The sequence below is a fragment of the Euprymna scolopes genome, chromosome 41, assembly GCF_053919585.1.
Source record: "Euprymna scolopes isolate OS-2025 chromosome 41, ASM5391958v1, whole genome shotgun sequence".
In the NCBI taxonomy this organism is placed as follows: domain Eukaryota; kingdom Metazoa; phylum Mollusca; class Cephalopoda; order Sepiida; family Sepiolidae; genus Euprymna; species Euprymna scolopes.
Genome location: NC_136522.1, coordinates 25,045,070 through 25,068,935, shown reverse-complemented (window position 1 = coordinate 25,068,935; position 23,866 = coordinate 25,045,070). Strand labels below are relative to the sequence as shown.

The 23,866-nt window shown below is 31.7% G+C and overlaps 1 protein-coding gene across 2 annotated transcripts in view; it reads left to right on the top strand.

Annotated features, from left to right (window-relative positions):
- Positions 1-20,236, top strand: part of LOC145266437 (retinol dehydrogenase 7-like) — a 45,846-nt gene extending 25,610 nt beyond the window's left edge. For both annotated transcript variants that reach the window (XM_080122113.1, XM_080122114.1), the window contains exons 5-7: positions 3,445-3,627; positions 6,468-6,605; positions 19,483-20,236. In XM_080122113.1, coding sequence (XP_079978239.1) covers positions 3,445-3,627; positions 6,468-6,605; positions 19,483-19,838 — 677 coding nt within the window. In that variant the 3' untranslated portion in view covers positions 19,839-20,236. The remainder of the gene's footprint in view (positions 1-3,444; positions 3,628-6,467; positions 6,606-19,482) is intronic.
- Positions 20,237-23,866: the final 3,630 nt, after the last annotated feature.

Sequence of the window (23,866 nt, the reverse complement as noted above, 5' to 3'; positions counted from 1 at the left end):
GGTATGTTTGGGCAATTCTGTTGTAGTATTGCTATATATATATGTATATGTGGCATAATCATGTTGACACATCGGTTCCCATCAGATCACCAAAGTTAAGCAACGTTGAGCCTGGTCAGTACTAAAATGGGTGACCATTTGGAATTGCAGCTGCTGTATGTGCTCTCTGCTTATCTTGTCATTGTTTACTGTCAGTTTTGGGCCTTTCCTTGCCACTGGACCAATTCAGTGGTTGGAAATTGCTCAACCATTGCCTCATAGTTACACACGCAAATCCCCTTTCAAGAGTGCCCATTATCTCTCGAGACTGTATGGAAGCATTGCATTTTATATATATATATATATATATATATATATATATATACACACACATATATATATATATATTAATTTTATTTATACAAACATTAATGGCTACATATGTCCATACATGTTTCTGTAATCACCCACGTTAGGGGATTACGTCTTCAGGCCAAGAATTACCGTCGAAAGTCTTGGCCTGAAGACATAATCCCCCAACGTGGGTGATTACAGAAACATGTATGCACATATGTAGCCATTAATGTTTGTATAAATAAAATTAATATACCTGCTCTGTTCACTCATTGAGCACTATTTTGGTAGACACATGTTGTTTCATTGGATGTACTTCTAAGAAACTAAACTCTACTGGCTATATATACATATATATATATATATATATATAAAATATGCATCAAGTGCGCTTGAAAGACAAATCACAACGTAATATTAGGAAAATAAATAGTTTACTTGTTTGAAATTTATCACAATTTTTTTTCCTTTTCTTCTTCCTTGTCATGTTGTAAGGTTGGAGAAAGAAAAGTCTGTAAAGAGCCGCGCGTTGTCTCTCAGCGGTTGTATTTTGAAATGTTTGAACTGTGCGTAGGCAACGCGAGAATAACGTCAAAGGTGTGAGTTCATATAGAAATTATTTTAATTAAAACACAAGTTTCTATAGGAACTCGCACCCTTGAGGATATTTATGGCAATTAAGGTGTCCACATTTCATCCCCATAAGGAATTGTCAAACTAAGTTTAATTCTCATAGAATCGAGACCTGAAAGTTATCCCACTTTGCTCTTTTTTTTTCTTGTATTGCCCACAGCAATTGGTCATCTATCGCTCTCACTCTTCCACTTGATTTTCAAGGAATTCTGTTCCGAGTCAACCAATTATCTCAAATGGATACTGATTTCTAAGAACCTGATAATTTTCTATGGGGATGAAATGCGGGCAGCTCTACATAACTTAATTGCCATAAATATATTTACGTGACTTATCTAGTTCTACTAATGTATTGAGCACTGTTGAAGTAAATACTGAAAATCTATACATAATAGATTATATCTCCTTATAATAGATGTGTATACATGCAAAATTATATTGAAGTTATTAACAATTTCTGATTGTGTGACAATAGTATTTCAGTGTTAGAACTACGACTTGTTACTTCACTAGGTGTATCAGAATTTTTGTAGGAATTTTTGACACCCCTAACATGAAACTGCAAATAAAATATAAAAAACTCAAAATTTCTCTTTTAAAAGTGGGTTGTTTATTTTCTTTATGGATTATACTTCCAAAATAAACTATTAAAGTTGTATAAAAAGTAATAGAAATATTATTTTTAATTTTTTAAAAAACAGTAATGAAATTAATTGAATTTTCCAAGTTCAATAGTTTTCAATTTTTAAACTTTAAAAATCTATCAATTTTTCTATTCTATTTTTACGATATTTTCAGGGTCAGTGTGAAATTTTATGCTCTTTCCAATAAACCGAATATAATATTTTAGACAAACTTTTTTTTTTTTAATTCACACCCCCTATTTTGAAATGTCTATTAAAAAATAATTGATTTATGTGGCAAAGTTTTATATATCACAAATTGAAGATAAAAGATCAATAAATAATATATTCAAATTGAAAACAACAAAAAAAGTTTTTTGGAAATTTACCTGCAAAGTCTGAAGTTTAGAACCTTTTTTTTTTTTTTTTTTTTAAACCACGTTGTTTGTATTTAAAAAAAAAAAATTTTTTTTAATGAAACCTTGGTCCTTGCCCCTTTTAATTAAAAAAAAAAAAATTAGGGTTTGAATTACATTTTTCGAGTAGTTATAAGCTTGGAAAGACAGGGGGTCGAACTAATTCACGCCCCCCCCCCCATTTTGAAATGTCTATTAAAAAGTAAATAATTAATTTATGTGCCAAAGTTTTATATATCACAAATTGAAGATAAAAGATCAATAAATAATATATTCTAATTTAAAACAAAAAAAAAGAACATTTTTTTTTTTTTTTTTTTTGGAAATTTACCTGTAAAGTCCGAAGTTTAAAATCTTTTTTTTTTTTTTAAACCACGTTTGTTTTTTTTTTTGTTTTTTTTTTTTTTAAATGAAACCTTGGTCCTTGCTCCTTTAATTGAAAAAAAATTAGGGTTTGAATTACATTTTCCGAGTAGTTATAAGCTTGGAAAGACGGGGTCGAATTATTCAATATTTTTCACGAAGTTTCTGACACACCTATTACTTCACCTTTTTTGAGAGATAGATTATATACATAAAAATATTCAGTCTCAAGAGACAATGGATACCACCTACCCAGGATGTCAGTTGTGAAACAAGAGCTGCCCAATATCTCACCGCACCTACACTGGACAAACAGTTTCAGTGACAAGGAAAATTCCATGATTGTGAACAATGCTAGGATAAGCAAAAAACCCTCTCACATGGTCACTCATTTAGTATTGACGACACTCAGTTATCACAGGAACTGGTGTGTCAACCTGATTTTGCCATGTATAAATTGTATAAGAGCACAGTAAATTGGTACAGAGACAATATTTCAGCTTTTTCTCTTTTCTACTGACGGTTTTTCCACTTGCGTTATGATTTTATTAAAATGCCATTCCTATGGAATCAGGGCATGAGGGAAATCAGGTATTGCACTTTTCTCTCTTTTTTAATCACCATGCATAGCAATTGATCGTCTTTCATTTCTCCACTTGATTCTTGGGAAATCTCAAGACATCCAATCATCTCTGAAATGATACTGATTACTGATGCACACCTGGTGATTCCCTTGAATTAAACTTGGTCAACTGTTTGACGTTTTACAACTCCTAAAAGTTTACCTTATGCAAAAATATAATCTTTTAAAAATTAAAATTAATGGTTCTTATACTAAACTTAAGGGTTTTAAACTGATATTTCATAACTTTTAAGACAACTGATTGATTGTCTAAATGGAAATTCAATTGTACCATAAGTTGGGCTTAATCTTGCTAAATTCAGAATTGTTGATAATTTTTGCTACAGTCAATTGATGAAATTGATGTTTCTTTGTTCTGTTGATATTTGTATGCACCTGCAATCAATGTAGTTTAATGGTTTGTTTTTTTTGTTTTGTTTTCTCTCTTTAATAGGTTTGTGGGGTTTGGTGAACAATGCCGGCGTAGCATATTTTGCAGAAACGGAAATGACTTCTGAGCATATATTCCAGAAAACCCTCAATGTGAATTTATTTGGCACGTTTCGATTAACAAAAGCCTTTTTGCCATTAATTCGAAAAGCCAAAGGTCGAATCATCAATATGAGTAGTTTAGCAGGTACTTTTTTTTTTTTTTATTTATAACCTCAACAGGTCATGAAGTTATTTCTTGCATGTACATTAATGCACTCTCTTAATTTTTCCTTTGAAGATTGTAACGCTGGATATGGGGCAGCCAAGCCAGCTGGCAACATTGCCATGCTTTTTATTGAAACCAACCGAGAGCTCTTTTTAGTATTCTCGTTGTTCTCTTAAGTGCAATTGTCTGGATCTCTTTTGCACTTAGTTCACCAGGAATATTAGTTAGGTAGGACTTCAGGTTCTTCTTCATAAGCCCCGTGGCACCTATAATAACTGGTATGATTGACATCTCCCTAAGATTCCGTGTGTGTGTTATGGAAGATAAAAAAAATATTGGTACCATCAGTTTCAAATCCAGAGACTGAAGAAAATCCGACATAGATAGTATTGATTCTCTTAGTTTGGATTTGAAACTGAAAATCCAATATTTCTTCTGTAACAGTTTGCTGGGATTCTCCCCACGAACCTTATACTGGATAAAGTATGTCAATCTTTGTATTTGAATTCAAAAAGTTTCAATAATGGTTAAATTTTCACAAAATCTAAAGACATTATTGAAATTTTCCTTCAATTCCATCTGGGACCATTGTTAGTTTCTTGGAAAGAAAATTCAGTTTTCAAAAACATTTTTTTTTTTTTTCATAAAACAAAAAATAGAATTAAACAAAGAATAACTCTGTAAAGAAAGTAATTAAAAGATTTTTAACCGTTTAAATATTTTTTATTGATATTTTTAAGATTTAAAATAATTTGCTTTTTCTTTTATTTTAAAATAATTCCGATTCCTTTCAATTTGTTAATGTAATTTGTCAATTTGTCTTAGAAATTTTTTTAGTAATAAATTTTATTACTTGACCTCATATTACAAATGTTATTTTAACTTTTCCTTCAAGGCAAAAATCTGGTACTTGTTTAGTTTGATCAAAACATTAAAAAATGAAAATATTGAAAAAAAAAATTATATTGTACATACTCGTTATGGAATAAATTTTTCATACAAAAAAAATCACTGTGATCAAGTAGTTTTTTTGACAGAGGAATATTAAACTTTATTGAGATTGATTGTAACGCATCCATCTTGTTTATTTCGCAAATGAGGAGGGGGGGGCACCAGCGGAGTTAACTCTAATCACCACTTAAAGTTTGTCAAAATTTGACGAGATCATTTTGAAACCTGGGCAGAAAAATACCTAGATAAATATTTTCGTTTTTTTTTTTTACTTATTTTACAGAGTTTCTGTCCTTTTTTAATCTAATTTTTATTTTGTCCTTTGTTAATCTCCTTTTTGTTTAAAGGCACCCCCCCTCCTCGTTCACAAAATAAGAAAGATGGATGCGACACAATCGATCTCATTAAAATTTGATTTTCCTCTAAAAAAAAAAAAACTACTTGATCAAATTAAGTGATTTTTTTTGTATGAAAACTTTATTTCATAATGATTACGTACAATAGAATTTTTTTTTTTTTTTTCAACATTTTTATTTTTTAATGTTTTGAGAAACTAAAAAATACCAAAAATTTTAAATATTTTAAATTACTATTTTTCTTAAAAAGATAATATTCTGACTTATATCTCCGCATGAGCAACACTGAATGAAAACCACTAGTGTGTGTATGTGTGTGTGTGTGTGTGTATATATGCATATATATATATATATATATATATATATATATGGAAGTTTTTAATTCGACCATGTTTGGATTTTACCATTCTTGGATTTTTTACCCTTCACCGGACTATCCATTCATGTGAAATCTTTTTATCATTTTTTTCTTTTACCTCCTATTCCCCTTACCTCACCCTTTTTTTTAACCAAGTAAGATCTGTGACTTACTTGTGGTTTCATTAAATACTTTTACATGCAAAATCCGATCCCGCATTTTGCTAATTTTTGCCCTCTGATGAGAAGGAGAGTATTTCTTCGAAACTCCGCGGATTAAGGACTATCCACTTGTGCTTCCTTTTTTTTAAAATTAAATGTTTTTAACTCTTTTTCAAGATGTTTTTTAACATTTTTTATTAATTATTTGTTCATATATATATATATATATATATATATATATATATATATATATATATATATGTATTTATATATATACACACACACATACATCCAGTAGCGGGCATAATACAAGGAATGAAAACAACAAACGCATAAATATGTGTATTACTTAAAAAGTAATGCATGATTAGCAATTAAATTTTTACATTTATATACAACGTAAATGCTGCTTCTTTGAGTCATGTCCCTTCATATGTAGTCAACCATTTTTTTCAGTATTTCTAACTATTATAGGTTTCTGGTGTTTTTCTACACTTTTAGTGGGCAATATGTTTCACCTTTGTATAGTTTTCCACATTTCCTTAGAATTGCAGACAGTTTTTTGTCATGATTTTTCCATGATAGGTTTAACTAACACAAGATGCTTTTTAGGAGCTGAATTGCTCCTGAATACTATCTTGATGTTATGTGGATTACATATTCTTTGAATATTTTCCAACAAACCTTTGATGTGAATCTGTTGATGGTGATGTTTTCTGGTATTTGGTTCAGATTTCTTGGAGCTGATGTTATATTCTTTGGATTGATATTTTGGTGAAGGGTTTCTCTTAAACTGTCCATTTCCTTTTGCTATTACTGCATATTACCTTTTCTCAATGTTTAGGAAATGGCCGATTCGATTTGAATGATGGGAGTTGAAGTTTAGATAATGTCCAGTAAAAGTTGGTTTTTGATATGCAGATGACAATTTTAACGTCCAATAAATCCATACAGATTTAATAAAACTAATTTTCTTGAATCCTTTTTTGACAGCTCGAATCCCTATGAATGGCATTGGTGCCTATTCCGTCTCTAAAAGTGCGATTGTTGCATTTTCTGATATTTTACGCCTTGAAATGAAAAAGTGGGATGTCCATGTTTCCATAATTGAACCAGTTGGCTTCCGAACAAGTAAGTAAATGGTTGAATTTTAATTTAAAAAAGGTTGCAAAATGCTTTCAATAAATAAAATGTAAGTGAAAATAAGTTTTGTTAAAAAATTTTAAATTATAGTAAGGTTGGATAATAAAGGTAAAGGTGCATTTGTGAACATTCTAAAGAGGTTCAATGTTTTGAAAAATTTTTTTCTTTATGACTTAAAATAAACATTCTCTTGAAACAGCTGTAAACAATTTTTATACTTGTATGTGTCTAGTCTTTATTGGAGTTTGAAAATTATTCACATTTTCAAAATTACATATATACTTCCATTTCATCATGCAAAAACTAACAATACCCTGTTCTAACCCCATATGAAGTGGTGAGGAGATACAAGAAAGCAAATTAGAAGTCAGACATCCACTTTAGACATACCTTTCCCCTGGAAATGAATTTTAAAAAAATTCTATACTTTAAAAAAAAAAAAAGAAATTAAACTACAAATATTTTTTTCTCCAGATCATCAGATATAATATGAAAACTAAAATTACTGATGTAATATTTTAGTAATAGATCTTGAATAGCGAATGTGAACACTGGCGAAGCATCATTTTTTGTGTAATGTACATTTTATATATGTGTATATATTTCTTCTCTCTCTCTCTCTCTATCTATAATATATATATATATATAAGGCAAGATATGTGTTAGTGTGTGCACATTTTTGTATGCCCGGCAAATGCTTTGGGGGGGGGGGCACTGTTTCTTAGAACTTTTTATATACTACCTAGATTATAATATCTATGATTTACGAAAGGAGGTCGCATGTATCTTTTATTTGGGCGACTTTTACATGCTATTTTCGTAATATTTTTTTACTCTTCGTGTGTTTGTTTGGCTTTTCAGTATTAAAGCGAAACCGAACCCGTAGAAAAAGGAAGCTCCCTGGCACTCATGCCGGGGACATCCAGAAAGCAATGAGGTTTGATCGATGACTGGTTTTCCCAACATATCAGACAATTGCTATTCATTTCAACACTCCCCTTTTTATGGGGAGCTGGTTTTCCCCAACATCTTGTGGGGAAACAAACAAATACGCAGAAACTGGCTTGTAGCCAAAGTTAAGTATGTGATTTCATTCCCCCTATGACGTGATGTTTGACCTCATTAAATTTACACACCTGTCACTTGACTTTTTAATCGCTTAATTTCAACCTTTATTAATTTTCTGCCCTTGTAGTGACGAGGTAAGCCTCAAGGCTTCGGGTTTGAGCCTACCTGCCTACTAAAAGTTTTCTTTTTCTTTTACACCTCCAAACACCCGGGTAATGCCGGGCACCCCCACTAGTCTAATATATAAAAGGCAAAATGTGTGTGTGGTTGTATGTCTCGCAAAAACTTTTAATACATGCAACAGATTCTTGCGAGATCTTTTTCAGGCTCGATCCTTTGGATGACAAATATCGAAAAATTGGCTAAAAACATTAATTCCTTCACCCTAAACTGGGAAGTTTTGTACAAGGAGGAGTAGCTTTTTCACCAATGTTTTAGCAAGTCATCGTCAACGTTGGATTGACTGTTTGATTTCAATGCTCTTAACTTTAGATTGCACGATGGAGACATCGGCTAATATTTTTTTTTTCTTCCTTCACGTTACGGGTTCGAGTCTGCCTGCTTACTACCACTTTTTTTTTTTTAAACACCTCTCTCCTCCCGGGCTGCCTACTTTTTTTTTTTTTTTTTTTTTTCTTTCTCCGTCTTCCCTACTCGGCACACCCGGGCAATGCCGGATATCCCCACTAATATATATATATATATGACGAGATCCCTGGCGACACCAGACGATCTTGCTTTTCAAATAGAGGAAGAGAAGATGGGAGAGGAAAAACAGATGTTTATGAGATTCCTGTCCACAGAAAAGAGTAAATATTTCAATGAGAGAAGAAATAGTGAATATTTCAATGGGAAAGAAATAAATAAATAAATATGATAATGACATTCTCGAGTTGGCCGAAAAAGCAATACAGGGTCGTTTTCTGGTTTAGGTTAGAACAACAATTCAAATTATTAAAGAAACAATGTCCTGCTGAAAGATACAATGACTTGGGTTCAAAAGGTCTGTTTTGGTGTCTGGGAGGTATTGTCGTTGGGTCCATCTGTTGTATTTTAACTGCCAGATCACCAGCCAGTGATAAGTTAGTTGGACAGATAGATAAATAAATTGAACGTAGGGAGAGATATGGTCATGAAAGACAAAGAAGAGAGAAAAGAAAGAGAAAATGAAAAGAATAAAATAATGAGTTCACGAGAGAAGGAAAAGAATAAGATAATGGAAAAAAGAAAGAATAACTCCAAAAAGGTGGAAGGAGGAATTACTGATTTGATAAAAACGATTGACTTTTTGGAGTTAGAGTCCAGAGTGTTTTTTACTGACTGGCATCGAGACGTACACATCGTTCTCACCCCGCCAGGGCGAAACCCTCATAAGAGCTAAGTTGAAAAGCTCTTGTTCTTAGCTGGGAAATGTATTAGAGGAACTTAAGTATGCAACCTGCAGCATGAAGCTTGAATCAAAGAACTCGACTAAACAAGTGTAAAACGATTTATGAATAATTACTTTGTTTCGTTATATAAAAATGCCCCAGAGTTTTTCCTCGTTTCTCGCTTGCCGGCCTGAATGAAGATAGTTTGTTTCAGATATCCCCTGAAGCCAGATGATGAAGGAGACAGACTGGATCCAGCACGAAACTAGTGACGACCGAAATCGACAATGTTGCCACACGGACTTAGGGTCATGCACATTTCGCGTGCCCTGAGCAGCAGAAGATATTTTCCAGTGACCAGTGAGAGTCTGATCACCCTTAAGGAGTCCACCACTAGACAAGTAAGAATGTAGCCCTGCTGGGTTGCGTCTATGGTCCTGTGGGCTGGGAGTGACGAACACGGCCAGAAGTACATCACAAGTATGCTCCCGTGAACCAGGATAACGACGGATGCAGATGCGGCCCAGCCCCCGGAGAAGAGAGGGTTATATTATATCATATATATATATATATTATTTAATATCTACGTTTTATCTTAACCAAGATTAATAAGTGTGGCTAAACATAATTTTAACACCGCAAGGAAGGTTTGAGCCCTGGACTAAAGTTATCTTTGACTTCAATGATTTTAACTCCACCGCCACTACTAAGACTGTTTTACGGCAAATGTATATTCCTATTATTCATTCAACAGATATAGTAAACCGAAAGTGTTTTGTTACTACCTAACTTTTCCAACATGGCTTCAGTCATGGCCACCGAGAGTAAGAAGAAGGCCTTCTTCTTACTCTAGTGGCCATGACTGAAGCCCTGTTAACTGAAAAATGTCTGCAGGCAATGTAGATAAGATTTGTCAGACTGTCAGTACTATATGAGGGCCATTTAAAAAAAAGAGCAATAAACATTTTTAAAAAGAAAAAGGAACACAGTTCGATTAATGCTTAAACTGAACTTTATTCAATATAAAACATATATGCTATGTAGCAAATTAAGTAATTTTAAAGCAATATACAATTTAATACTGATAAAACTGAATTATGAATTTAGGGAACAAACAATTAAAGAAACATTAAACACAAATATTTTTTGGCTTTTGGAACAAGATCACAGTGTAGTATCTGTTTTGATGCTACACTTTACCTTTTCTGTGCTCAATCGGTGGAGGAGAAATCTTTCATGACTGAGATTATTTTTGTTCCTATCCAGAGTGCCCCTTATTGGGAAGCTGGATTTTGCTCACAAGATTATTTGTTGAAATATTTAAATAACTATTACTTTAATAATTATATACAGAAATTATATTTAAATTTTTGGTTTTCTGTTCTTCTATGTCCATTTTTTGGTATTTGTACAGTTTAATCAAGACATTAGAAAATGAAAATATTAAAAAAAAAAAAGGTTATATGGTACGTATCCGTTTTGGACTGAAGATCTCTGAAAAAAAAATTTCACTTAATTTGATTGAGTAGTTTTTTTTTCGTTTTTATGAGAGCGCGTTGAAGTCAGCCATTATGGAATTTATTGAACATGCCACAGGGAGATAATTTCAGTTAAAGTGGCAACACTCCCTCCTCATCTTTAATACTAGCTTTTCTTCCTAAAAGTCGAACCTTTTGCTCGGTATCATAACAAATTGTTTTTTTCGCTGTAAAAAAAAAAAACTGCTTGATGAAATTAAGCGAATTTTTTTTTCGGAGAATTTTGTTCTATGAGGGATACATGCAATATAACTTTTTTTCGATATGTTCATTTTTTAATGTCTTGATTAAACTGTACAAGTACCCATTTTTTTTCCCCATAATGTGTAGCGTATTAGTTGTCTCACAGGCCATCATCAGTGATCGCTCACTGACAGTAACCTGTGGCGTTCCCTGGAGACCAAGTGACAACAAGTCTCTCCAGATTTCCAGTGTTCTCCACCTCTTGACCACTTAGGCAGATGATTGCATGTTATCGCAACAGCTGTTGTCACTGATTTCTTGTTAGCATCGGTCATTGGTGTTTCCTGGGGTTTGGCTGACAAAATGCCTCCCAAAGGTACCAGATTTGAACTACACACTTCCAGTGGAGATTTGGTTAGTACTCTCCCACCTCGGTCTTTCTATCCTCCCTGACCCTTCACAATTAGTTGGCGTGGCGCCAGTCAATGTCCTCTACACCAGTTTTTTATTATTACTATTATTATTATGATAATAATAAGGGTGCATGTGCAGTGTACGCACGTGTATTTTAAATATTATTTTCAAGTTAAATTAAATTTTAGGTTTGTATTACTGTACACATAGATTCGAAAAAGTTGTCAAAAAACAAATATATCACAAGTAAATGTTATCAAAGGCAAAATAAGTTACTCTTCTACCTAACTGGAAAAGTTTTTAATGGTTTTACTCACTTTAAAACGTGTAATCGCTTTGAAAATCATACAATATTTATCGATATATTTTAAAAGGAAAAATGTCAGCATGCTCGTTATTAAACTCTGTAAGTTTGGGAAAATGAGTTTAAACAAACAAATTATACAAAATACTGTTAGAAACCCACCGAATATATGTCCGCCTATGTCACGGTAACATATATTGAGCGAGTTTCTAACAGTATTTCTGGTGCTACCAGATCAGGCTGTCTAGTGGCTTCCTGAGACGAAATGCACCTACATTAAACTTCTGTTTTTGTTTTCTATTCTCTTTTGTAAAACTTAATTATGTTTTGCAAAAACAAAAACAACCCCTTTCCCCTTCCCCTCCATTTTATTCCTTCCCTACTTCCCAACCCCGTCGGTGGGGCATTAGAATACACTGACTGTTCCCCTGCAGAGAGTAAAAGCCTCTCAAAGGGGCCACTTGTTGGCCGTGGGTGGCGACCGGTAATGACTCGGAAAAGGATCCTGGTGGCTGAGCAACTGATATCTAGGGAAATTAAAGATATCAGTTGCAACACTCCACTTCGGCCTCGTACAAGGCTAGACGGGCGGTCGGAGGGGCCCCGATCCAATCAATCGGCTAGTTACGGCAAGCCCTAACACATCTTCTACTTTTCTATCAATTTCCTCTAAACCGTAACAAATACAGTTCTACCCTGTACCACTATAAACTATATACATTTTTTCCCCTCTTTTCCATGTGTTAGAAGGCAGTGGCTAGGATCAAATGTGCCAAATGATTAAAGTGATGACATGGCTGTATAGTGCCGGAAGTTACCACAAATGACTTGGATTGTGTAACTAAAGGATTATGGATGCTAATAGCTTCCATTTGGAACATGTATACTGTTTATGTAACCTTGGCATGACAAGGCGAATGGGTTTCCCCCTTAACATGCCCCAATATTGGACTCTGAGGTGGGTGGGGAGCATAAACAATGAATTAAAATATATATATATATATATAATATATATATATATATATATATATATATATATATGGCCAAGTATAAAAACTCCAAGCGCCAACAACTCGACTCGGAAAGTTCAGATAATGAACTACATCAAACATCCTCAAAATTTATTGTATTGGAATTCACCGAAGAAACCAAAATAACTGACTTATCACTGTTTATTATACATAAAATTATATCGGCATATATTACCCCCAAAAATGTAAAAACTTTAAAAAATAAAACCCTACTTGTGGAAGTGGAAAGAGAAAAACATGTCACTTTTCTCCAAGGAATGAAAACTTTCCACAACATAAATATCAAAACTTATCCACACAAGAATCTGAATACATCCAAAGGTGTAGTAAAATCGAAAGACCTCTCAATGTGCACTACTGAAGAGATAACAAAAAAACTTAAAAACCTTAAAAACCAAGGAGTAATAAATGTTAAAAGAATTACAATAAAAAAAGAGAATCAGACTATACATACGAACACCCACATTATGCAGTTCGATAGACCCACTATCCCAAAAGAAATCGAAATTGGGTTCAACGTTGAAAAAGTTGAACCCTTTATACCAAACCCACTTCGGTGCTTTAAATGCCAGAAGTTTGGGCACCATGAGGATGCATGTAGGGGATGAGCAGTGTGCGGCAGATGTGGCCAGAGAGATCCAGACCACATTGTCTTGATTGCAAATATGCAAATTGTGGAGAAAACCATCCTGCTTATGCTAGAGCATGCAGAATCTAGAAGAAAGAAAAAGAAGTAGTGTCAATAAAACATACCAAAAACATCTTCCTCGAAGCCAGGAAAATAGTAGATGGATACATGAAGGAAAAGATGTACTCTCAAGTTGTATATCATCCAACATCACTAACCAAGACTCCAAATATGAAATACTAATAAACAAATTGTTACAATTGGGACCAAACGACTGGCCCAAATTTATAAATGAAATCAAACCAAACATATCATCAAAAATTAATCATCCCATTAAATCATCAACTAATGTTACCAATACAACAAATTCTCAACCAAAATCAGAATATCCAAGAAAACAAAGTCGATCAAAAGAAAGACCACAAAAATCACCAGCATGTCGTGCAGATGCTAAAAAAAAAAACGAAACTAAGGAAAAACAAAATCAGTTAAAAGAAAAACCACACAGGTCACCAATATGTCTTCCCCGTGATGAAAAAAACACTTGAAAAACAAACAAAAAATACATCTATCGAAAAACAAAATAATATAAAGAAATTACCACAAACAGAAGTCACTACTACTACTACAAATAGATTTACGGAATTAGAAGACATGGAAACTGAAGTTACTCCTCAAACCAAAAAAATCATGAATTACAAAATAATCCAATGGAATTGCCGTGGATTGAAAGTAAATTACAATGAGATTTTATTGTTGCAAACCAAATTTAATCCTTTGATTATTTGTCTCCAAGAAACCTTCCTTAAGAATGAGGACAATTTGAATATAAAACACTATCAAAAATATAACTACATTCATGGTACAGGACGTAATAATACTGTAACCCTTTTCCACCTCCCATTGCAAAACCCAATCATATTCTGCAAGGCAGAAAACAAAAAGGACAAAATCTACTATAAAACAACCAAACCAAAAGCTTGAAAAAAAATCTCATAAAATAACTGGATACAACATCGAATACTATTCCCAAAATAACTGGATTTGGCATTAAATAACCCACAAAGGGTTGATATGCCGTTAAAAAAAAAAAAAAAAAAATCCAACAGTATTTTGTATAATTTTTTGTTTAAACTCGTTTTCCCAAACTTACCATGTGCAACAGCAAGCATGCCGCCATGTGCATTTTTCAAATACATTAGTAAACACTGTTTTTCGAGCCAAATAAACATTTTACATTAAATAAAAACACTAAAAAATTTATCCAGTGTGGTAGAAAAGTAACTTATCTTGCCTTTGATAACATTTATTTGTTGTATATTTGTATTTTTTGACAACTTTTTCGAATCTATGTGTATTGTAAAACAAACCCGTCATGTAAATTATTTACAGTTAAAATGTTATACAAAACAAAAACTTGAAGTTTTAAATATATTTCAAAGAAATAAATTATGCCCGGTGCTAAAATATTGAAAATTCATCGATCATAAAAAAAAAAATAAATAAACTGCTGTGAAAAATGCTAACTTTAAAATATTTAAATAAGAAAATTTGAAAACCTAAAAATGTTGTGAAATAAAAAAAAAAAAAAAAAAAGTAAATAAAAATGATTTTTCATTTCACAACATTTTCAGGTTTCCAAATTTTCTTATTTAAATTCATCAAAAAAGATGTTTTCTAAAATGTGTGACTTTTTCATTGTTTAAAATATTTGAAAATACTCAGTGAAAAGTTTTATTTATCACTAGCATTTCAGCCCGGCATTGCCCGGGTGTTTGGATGTGTCTATTGAGCAAAAAAAAAAAGTGTTAGTAAGAAGGCAGGCTCGAACCCGTACTGCGAAGGAGGAAAAGAACGGGAAAAAAACTGACATCTTTGCTGTTACGACCACGCCAAACCAGAAGTGACTGATGTTTAAATTAGGCTAGACAATCAAAAAGAGAGGATGACTTTCAAGAATATCAGCGAAAAAGCGACCCCCCCCCTGTATAAAAGTGCCCAGTTGACGGTGAAGATATTAATGTTTTTAGCCAATTTTTCAATATTGTCGTCTGAAAGGTCAGACTTCAAAATGATACTGATCTTGGTAAAATCTGTCGCCTCTGTCAAAAGTTTTAGGCAGACATGCAAATATACATACATACATTTATATATCGATAACTAAAAATTTTCGACCCAAATCAATTAAAAAACTTGTCCTAGCTCTGAATACCCTTTATGTAAAATTTCAAATGTTTAGACCAGAAATTGTCTGAGTAATTTAGTAGAGACCGCAAAAGTCAATTTTTAAAAAACTTTGACACCTATTATAACCCCTTAACATTCACTGTTTTTGGCTCAAATCAAGTTATTTAGATCCATGTTCAAGGAACCTATATCTAAAATTTCAAGTATTTAGATCCAAAATTGTCGGAGGAATTTGGTAGCGTTCTCAAAGGTCAAATCGTTGAACTTTAACCTCTTAACAGCCAAATTTCTGTCCAAAAACTGATCAAAGATTTTCCCAAATCTCAGTACCCTGTAATTTTGAGTCTGTAGATCGAAAATTGATAGTTATTGCATAGGGAAAGGTGTACACACACACACACACACACACACACAGATACTTTCACTTTTATAGATATATAGATTAAAAGAACGGACTGAAAATATTATATAAAAATTGTTTGTTTTGCAGTAAAAAAAAAAAAAAAAAATGAAATATTCGACTTTCTCCGATAAAAATAAAAGTTCAAAAACTAGTTCACTTACGATATGTTGTTAGATTAAAATTATCCCAATGTGCAATTACAATAATTATTATCCGAATGGAGAATTGTTCTTTCTCTTTAGAACATAAATGGACACATATTGGTAGTCATGGATAATCAGTAAAACAATCGGTAGTCATATTTTTTATGCTTGTTAGCGTGACCACATGGTTGAATACTGGAAACTTTCTATACCTACAAGTTGATCAGGAAGTGACGTTACGCTGTCATGTTCACTGGCCTACTCTCTCGGTGGTGGTGCTTCAGTTCACTCTTCTAGAACTTTTCATTGGTCTAAGGGAGATAACTACATTTTACTAAGAAATTTGTTCATTTTTATCATACGCGAATACGCTAAAACATACAACTTCAAGGAATTGTAAAAAAAAAAAAAAAAAAAGTTTTTTTTTTTTTTTTTTTAAATTGAAAACATTACAAAAAATTTTTTTCTAATTTTGGTACTTGTACAGTTTAGTCAAGACATTAAAAAATGAAAATATCGAAAAAAGGTTATATTGCATATATCCATTATAGAACGAAGTTCTCCGAAAAAAAATTTCACTTAATTTCATCAAGTAGTTTTTTTTTTTTTTTTTTTTTTTTTTTTTACAGCGAAAAAACAATTTGTTATGATACCCAGCAAAAGGTTCGATTTTCAGGAAGAAAAGCTAGTAAGATGGGGAGGGAGTATCGGCGCTTTACATGGAGTTATCTCTCTGTTTATAAAATTCAAACAAAATTTAAAAAAAAACAAGATGTCTACCTTCAACGCACTATCATAAAAACGTGTTTTTCCGCTGTAAAATAAAAACTACTCTATCAAATTAAATGAAAAATTTTTTCGTAGATCTTCAGTCCAAAACATACATACAATATAAACTTTTTTTTTTTTCGATATTTTCATTTTTTAATGTCTTGACTAAACTGTACAAGTGCCCTAATTTTATTAAAGAAAACTACAATGCGACTACTTATTTAAAACAATTTTTTTTCAAGTACATTTTCATTATAAAAAAATGTTATGATTTAAAAGAAAAGGTAGGTGTGACTAATTTTTGCTTACATTGAATAAGATCATTGAAAAATAAGATAAAGTTGCAACTACTTTTTTTTTTCTTCTTTTTTAAAAGATATTAGGGTTTTTAAAAATGTAATCTTTAACATTACAAAAAAAATGCAACGGCAATTTCTAAGGAATTGTAATTTTTATTAAACAAAATATTTTATTTGAAAAATGAAAACATTTAAAAATGAAAGCTGCTACGACTTTTGAATTTAACAAAGTTTATAACATTTATAAATAAAAATTTTGCATCGTTAAAGATTAGATTTTTATAATAAAAATTGCAATTCCTCTCCAATTGTCACATTTTCCATTTTTGTGACATTGAAGACTACATTTTTAAAAACCATAACATTTTTAATAAAAACAAAATAATTAAAATTATAAATGAAAATCGAAAAAAATTTATTTAAAAAAACAAAATAGTTTCATTGTAGTTTTCTTTAATAATTCTTTTCTAAATATTAATTTAATTTTTTTTTTTTTTTTTTTTTCCAAAGAAAAAATTTAGTCGCATCTTTCTTTTCTCATAATTCCTCAAAGTTGCATTGGTTTTAGCATCTTAAATTCTTGTATAAAAAAATAATGAACGAATTTCCTGGTAAAATGGAGTTATTACTAAGTTCTAGAAGAAAGTCGTTCGCTTTTCATATTTCCCTTTACAGAGTGCTCTCCCTTGAAATATCATAGATTATCCATTCATCTCCATTGCTTGTGAAGTATTACCACCAAAACAGCTTTGTAAACAAATAAAAAAAAATATGGCAGACTTAAGTGTCAAAATCTACACCAGTCATTTGATGGAGATTATAAATTATTTAAGATAACGGTCAACTGAATTGGTAGACGGATCGTCAAAGGTGATGTGGCTGTATGAGGTGTTAATTGACTAGCAAGACATTTCCGTGTAATGCCTTTTGGAAATGTATTTATATGCATATGAAGAAAAGTTCCAAGAGGAAGAGGAATCTCCTCTATTGAGGTAACGGTGAGAAATAGAACCAGATGAAGACCAAAAAAAAGGCAGAATAGAAATCCATTGATCGTTCCAGTCGGGTTAGAAAGGTGGATTTTTGCTAATAGAAAATTGTGAACAGTACCAAAACAAAAAAAAACATGTAATTCTAAGAATTATTAATCTGTATACTAATAGGATAGCACGTGTGTTATTTATTTTGAGAGTCACACTTACATCCGGGTGACTGTCATTTATTATCTTGTAATAAATAATTTTATGAAGAATTCTTCATAAGTTTTGGTTTTGATTCAAGCTGATACACTCAAATCATGGATATATTTTTTATTTTTGAAATTGCAACTTATAATATATGAAAATTGCTAGAACATTAACTCTATAATAATATATACAAAATCTGCAAGAATTAAAATATCATATTTAAACGTACTTTACGGCTGGGCTATGCCAGGCGTCCCTGCTTGCTTAGATAAATATTTTTGCAGATTTAACAAAAGAGCTACAATATCAGTCTCCATTTACGCTGAACATCTACAGAATGCCATCAATATATTACATATGGATGACTCCCCTGTGGAATTTCCACAGGTTCCACTAGTTGAATTCTATTTGGAGAGAGGCAAAGTCATGGCCATCTAATTCTTGATATAAGACAGTGTAAACGGACTTTGGCGACTCCAATTTGCTTGCCCACTGAATCCATGTTATCCAAAACGAATTGTGCCGACCCAAAACGTCAACAATAGGAACAACCGTAGCTGTGCAAAATTTACCCAGAAGTTTTTGTGCCTTGAAATGACCTTTTCATCCTCACTTGTACAAATTTTGGAGACCAACGCCCTCTTCACCTGACAGCAACTAGATTTGACTATTTTTTTCTGGGGCATGATTGAGGCCAAGACCAACAAGCATGCTCGCAATACTGTCATTCATATGTCAAAAGCAACAAGAAACAACCAATTTTAATTTAGATATTGGCTGGAATTTGGGAGAGCGGAATAATTTGTATTTACTTTTCATTGTGATTTGTTTGTTTTTTTTTTTTTGTTTTTTTTTGTAAACATTAATTATTAAAAAAACGTTTCCTAAAAAGAAAAATTCATATTTTTATGTTTTTTCTTATAACTTAAAGGAATATTTAAAAAAAATTTCGGCCTAGTTTGAAAAGATTTTTAGCAACAAAACAGCAGGAGCAATTTGTAATGCCTTAATTTGTGCATAAATATCACGCATAGAGAATTGGCAGGAGTTGTTTGTCGTGCCTTAATTAGTCGTGCCTTAATTTGCTGTTCCCTTATTTGTCTCACCTTTGTTGTGCGTGCCTTACTTTGTCTCGCCTTAATTTGCATGTATAGAGAATCGGCAGGAGTTTGTCATGCCTTAATTTGTCATAAATATTAAAACTATATGTAACTCTTAACTGTTGCTAATTTCTCGGGTCTCTGTACATACATTTATTTTTATTACTTACGTTTCGGTTTAGTCAAATGTTGGAATTGGCTGCAACACGTATTAATGTATTTTGCTCTAATATTTTCAGATGCTTTTAATGAACAAGTTTTAGAGGCTCATCTCCAAGAAATCTGGTCATCTTTAGACGAAGAATGTCAAATTGTTTATGGCCGTCAGTACCTTGAAGCTCTGTACAGTTCTTACAAAGAACTTATACCAAAGGTTTCCACAGACTTTTCTCCAGTTGTGTGTGCCGTCTGCAACAGCCTGTTATCGAAAAATCCCCGTGAACGCTATCCATGTGGACAGGGGGCTGATATTTTGACAACATTATTTGCGATGTTACCAATCCGATTAGCTGACAAAGTGTCAAAATTCATGTCAGTCATTCCTAAAAATTCTCGTCCATTAGCGTTGGAACCGTCATCTCATCTTGTGTCCTGAACTAATGCACACGCTTCCATCTTGAGATTCACACAAACACATACAAACGCACACTTTGTGTTGAACTTCAAACTCCCTCCCCCGAAATCTGCCCCCCCCCCCCGTCTAATTTAAATTAACAGGAATCTATGATGTTTCTATCCAATCTGGGCATTTATCAATAAAAATGCTATTTCAAACTTAAGTGTGACTGACAGGAGAAAAATCCCCAAGCTTCAAAATTTGTTCATACTTTGGCGGGTATTTTTTTTTTTTTTTTTTTTTTTTTTTGACAAAAACTTTCTAGCACTGCATGCGATGATGGCATGTTTATGTTGTGTTTTCATTGCTAACGTCAAAAAAAAAAAAAAATGAATAAAAAGGTTTTTAAAAAAGAATAAAAAAGAAAAGGACAAAAATTTAAATTCAGCACCTTTTGGTTCTCACAGATTCTGAATGGAAGGAGTCTATTATATTACTGCATCTGATGTTGATCAAAAATGGCTTTCTCAAACATTTCAAATGTATTTGGTTTTAGAATTATACACATATAATATTAATATATATATATATTCACATATACATACACACACACACACACACATATATATATATATATATATGAATGGAAATGTATAAAAAAGAATACGAAAAGTATAAAAGCTTATAACTTTTCTTTATTCGTTTTCAATTGGTGACGTGCAGGAATACAAAATAATATGAAAAAAAATTTTTTAAATTTTTTATAAGTACATAATTTTCGACCGATCCTTCAGTCTTCATCGGTGTAGTGAAAGTATATGTATATAGTTATTGGCATTTTTTAGTGATATTAACAACTTCGAAAAGCGGGGGAGGGGATTGTTGTTTTTTCGCTACCTTGGCGGGTTTTTTTAAGAACTATAAGCTCTTATTGTTATTCATATATATATATATATGAATAGATCGTCCTTATAAGTATTTAATATATATTAGTGTTTAATCATAAGTTTTACATTAATCATTTTTATTTTATTTATTTTATAATATATTTAATATGATTATAGGGCTAACATTATTTTATTTAAATACTCTACATTAGTGTCTGTTGGGGGGGGGGGTACTCAAGTTTCATTTATTTGACCATCCTAGAATTAAGAGAAAGTCTAGTTTGCTTTTTCCAGAAAGATTTGTGGGTTCCGTTGGATGCTAGTCACTCCAACCCTGATCTTCGAACGATTAGTGCTCAACAAATCTTTTTATACAGTGAAAATTTGATTATCAGCAGAGACGTGCACAACAATGAAACTGAATGAGAACTCAAATGTTTTGACAAAGTATATCTGGATGGTGAGGTTATTGAGTTTGTCCAAAAGTTTTTTTACCTTGGTGACACGAGGTGGACCAGGCGTTAGTATGATTGAAAGAGAAGCTGTTTCCAGCTGACTACATGTCTTCAAGTCCAACGCAAACAAATTCTTGACGAACCATTCCACTCAAGTTAACAAATTTACTGAATTTCCATTACTAACGATTACTATATTGTCCAATTGACTACTGTACACTCTTGAACCCTTATCCTCGATAAGTGGTGATGCCTTTAAAAAAAATAGAGAGATATAAGTTGGAGTAAGTTTGAGGAGTTTCTATCATTACTAACCAGCAAAGCATTACCACTGTCGACCAAGGGAAACGACTGAAGCATGTGTATGCAGTGTGTTATGGAATGAAAACTGTCCAGTGAAAGTTGAGGATATGTGTTGCATGGAGAGAGATATGGTATGAGAATTATACGATGAATATGTAATTTGAGTCTTTAAGACAGGCTTAGAGCTGATGACCTCAGAGGAAGATGAAATTTGAACAATATAGGGAGATATGTGCAGAACAGGAGATTTGGATAGTAGGGTCATGTTGAATAATGGATGAATTCTTGGGTTTATAGATCTAGAACAGTTGAGGTAGCAGATGTAGCTCACAGTGGAAGGCCAAGATAAACATGGATAGAAATAATATGGATGGATTTGTGAGAAAGGGAGATAAATTTCAATGGCAAAAATGAAGAGTTAATTCCCTTAAATTAGATGAAAAATTTGTTTCATTTGTTTTACAATTAACTCTCAACTCCTATCATTTTTTTAGAATGAGTAAATGTTAAGATGAGGGAGATTTCTAGAATTTGTGTACATTTTTGTTTCTCATTTAGACTACAGCAGCACATTTTGTTAATTTGACATTTTGGTGCTTTGAATGTAAAACGTAAAATATGATCATTTTTAAATATAATTTTGAAAGTTGAATTTAATCATTATAGTATTGATTAGTTGTATATATATATATATTTTTTTTTTGTTAAAGTAATTTTTTTATCTTTTTTGCAAGTAATTTTACAGCAAATTTAAATGACCTTTTATTCAAGAATTTAGTTAAATGAAACATGGAAGTTCAAATTTAGCATAAAACATCTTATACTTATGTATCAACTAAAAGGAGTTATCTATACTAAAAAAAAAACTATAAGAAAATAGAGTAAAATAGCGAAACTATAAATCAGTTTTATTGTATATTTCTGATTATCCATTACATGAGCGCATTTTACTGACTTATCTCCCTTGTTCTCCTTTTTGCACTTGTGTCAATGAAGAATTGAAAAATATATAAAATGGATTTATATTTCTATTTAAAATTCTACTTTCTCTAATTTTTGTCGTAAATATCTCCTTTTGCCTGATGCATAAGTGTATCAAATTTTTTGTTTTTACTTTTTTTTTAACTGCCAAATTTCACCTGTGTATTTTCAATGTATAAACACCGAGTGTTTCAATGTTTCTTAATTGCTGTAAATTTTTAAATGTCATACATTCATCTCCCCCCCCTCCCCCAACATTTTCAAAATATTAAAATGTCTGACATTTTTACAAAGAAACTGAAATGTATTGATTTTAGCATTTTATGCTATAATAAATTTCCAATTTATGATTTAAATAATAGATTTCTAATAATAAAATAAAAAAAAGCGGACGTCTATGGCTATGATTGAAATTGGGGCTTATAAATCTTCAGTCTGATGCTTTCCCAACTTTTGGCTTGCTCTTTTGGTTGGCTATCTCTCTCTAGGCATTTATATTTGTACTGGCTTTAAGACAGAGCTGACGTTGCTATTTAATTAATGACGTCCATTCAAAAAAAAAAAAAAAACTTTAAAGAAATTCTATAATTTTTATAATTATAAAATATTTATACAAAATATTTAAGAACTATTTTAACATCACCTTGAATATATATTTATAAATGTTTTGAAATGTGGTTTAAATAATCAATTTGAGGTCCCCTAAAAACTATAATTATTTTATTAAACTAATCTTTTAAGATCTGTTTATAAAAAAAATCTAAATAGCTTTGTAGAACATCAGACTGGAGATCCCAAGATTTAAGTTTCAATTTGTCAAGGTGTCGGCTTTGTTTATCGATTTATTTGGTATTAATGCAATATTTATCCATTTCAAAAATAAGTTAAGATCGACATGAGACAAATCTACAATGTATTTTTTACAAAAAATTATAACTGCTGAACACGTGAAGAAAATGCTGATTATATTTTGAGTCGATAGATATTGGGTTATATCAAAAATTCTGTTCATTTATGGTTCAATAAAACAATAGAAAAAGAATCTACAATATCGGATATATTTGATCATTATGTCCCCATTCTTTTCTATAATCTCTTTCGGTTTGTCAATAAGTTTTTTATATATCGCTTTCATGAAATTTGTTTCATTTTTGCAGTTCAAAATTAAAGGGCTATCTTAACTCAATTGAATTTTTAAACTTCAGAAGCCATGACAAGCTGTTGGTGAGAATTTTGAATAATATGTTGGGTAATGATTATTGATATGAAATTGAGTTTTCAGCATTGAAAAAAATGGTAAAAATCAATCTTTGTTTTGAGAAGAATTTAATAAAATAATGTAATGTTAGAATTTTAATAAATAAATATTCTAATGATTTGGAAATCAAATAAAAACCACCTAAATCCACTCTGCAATTGGATTATAATTGCAATTTTTTTG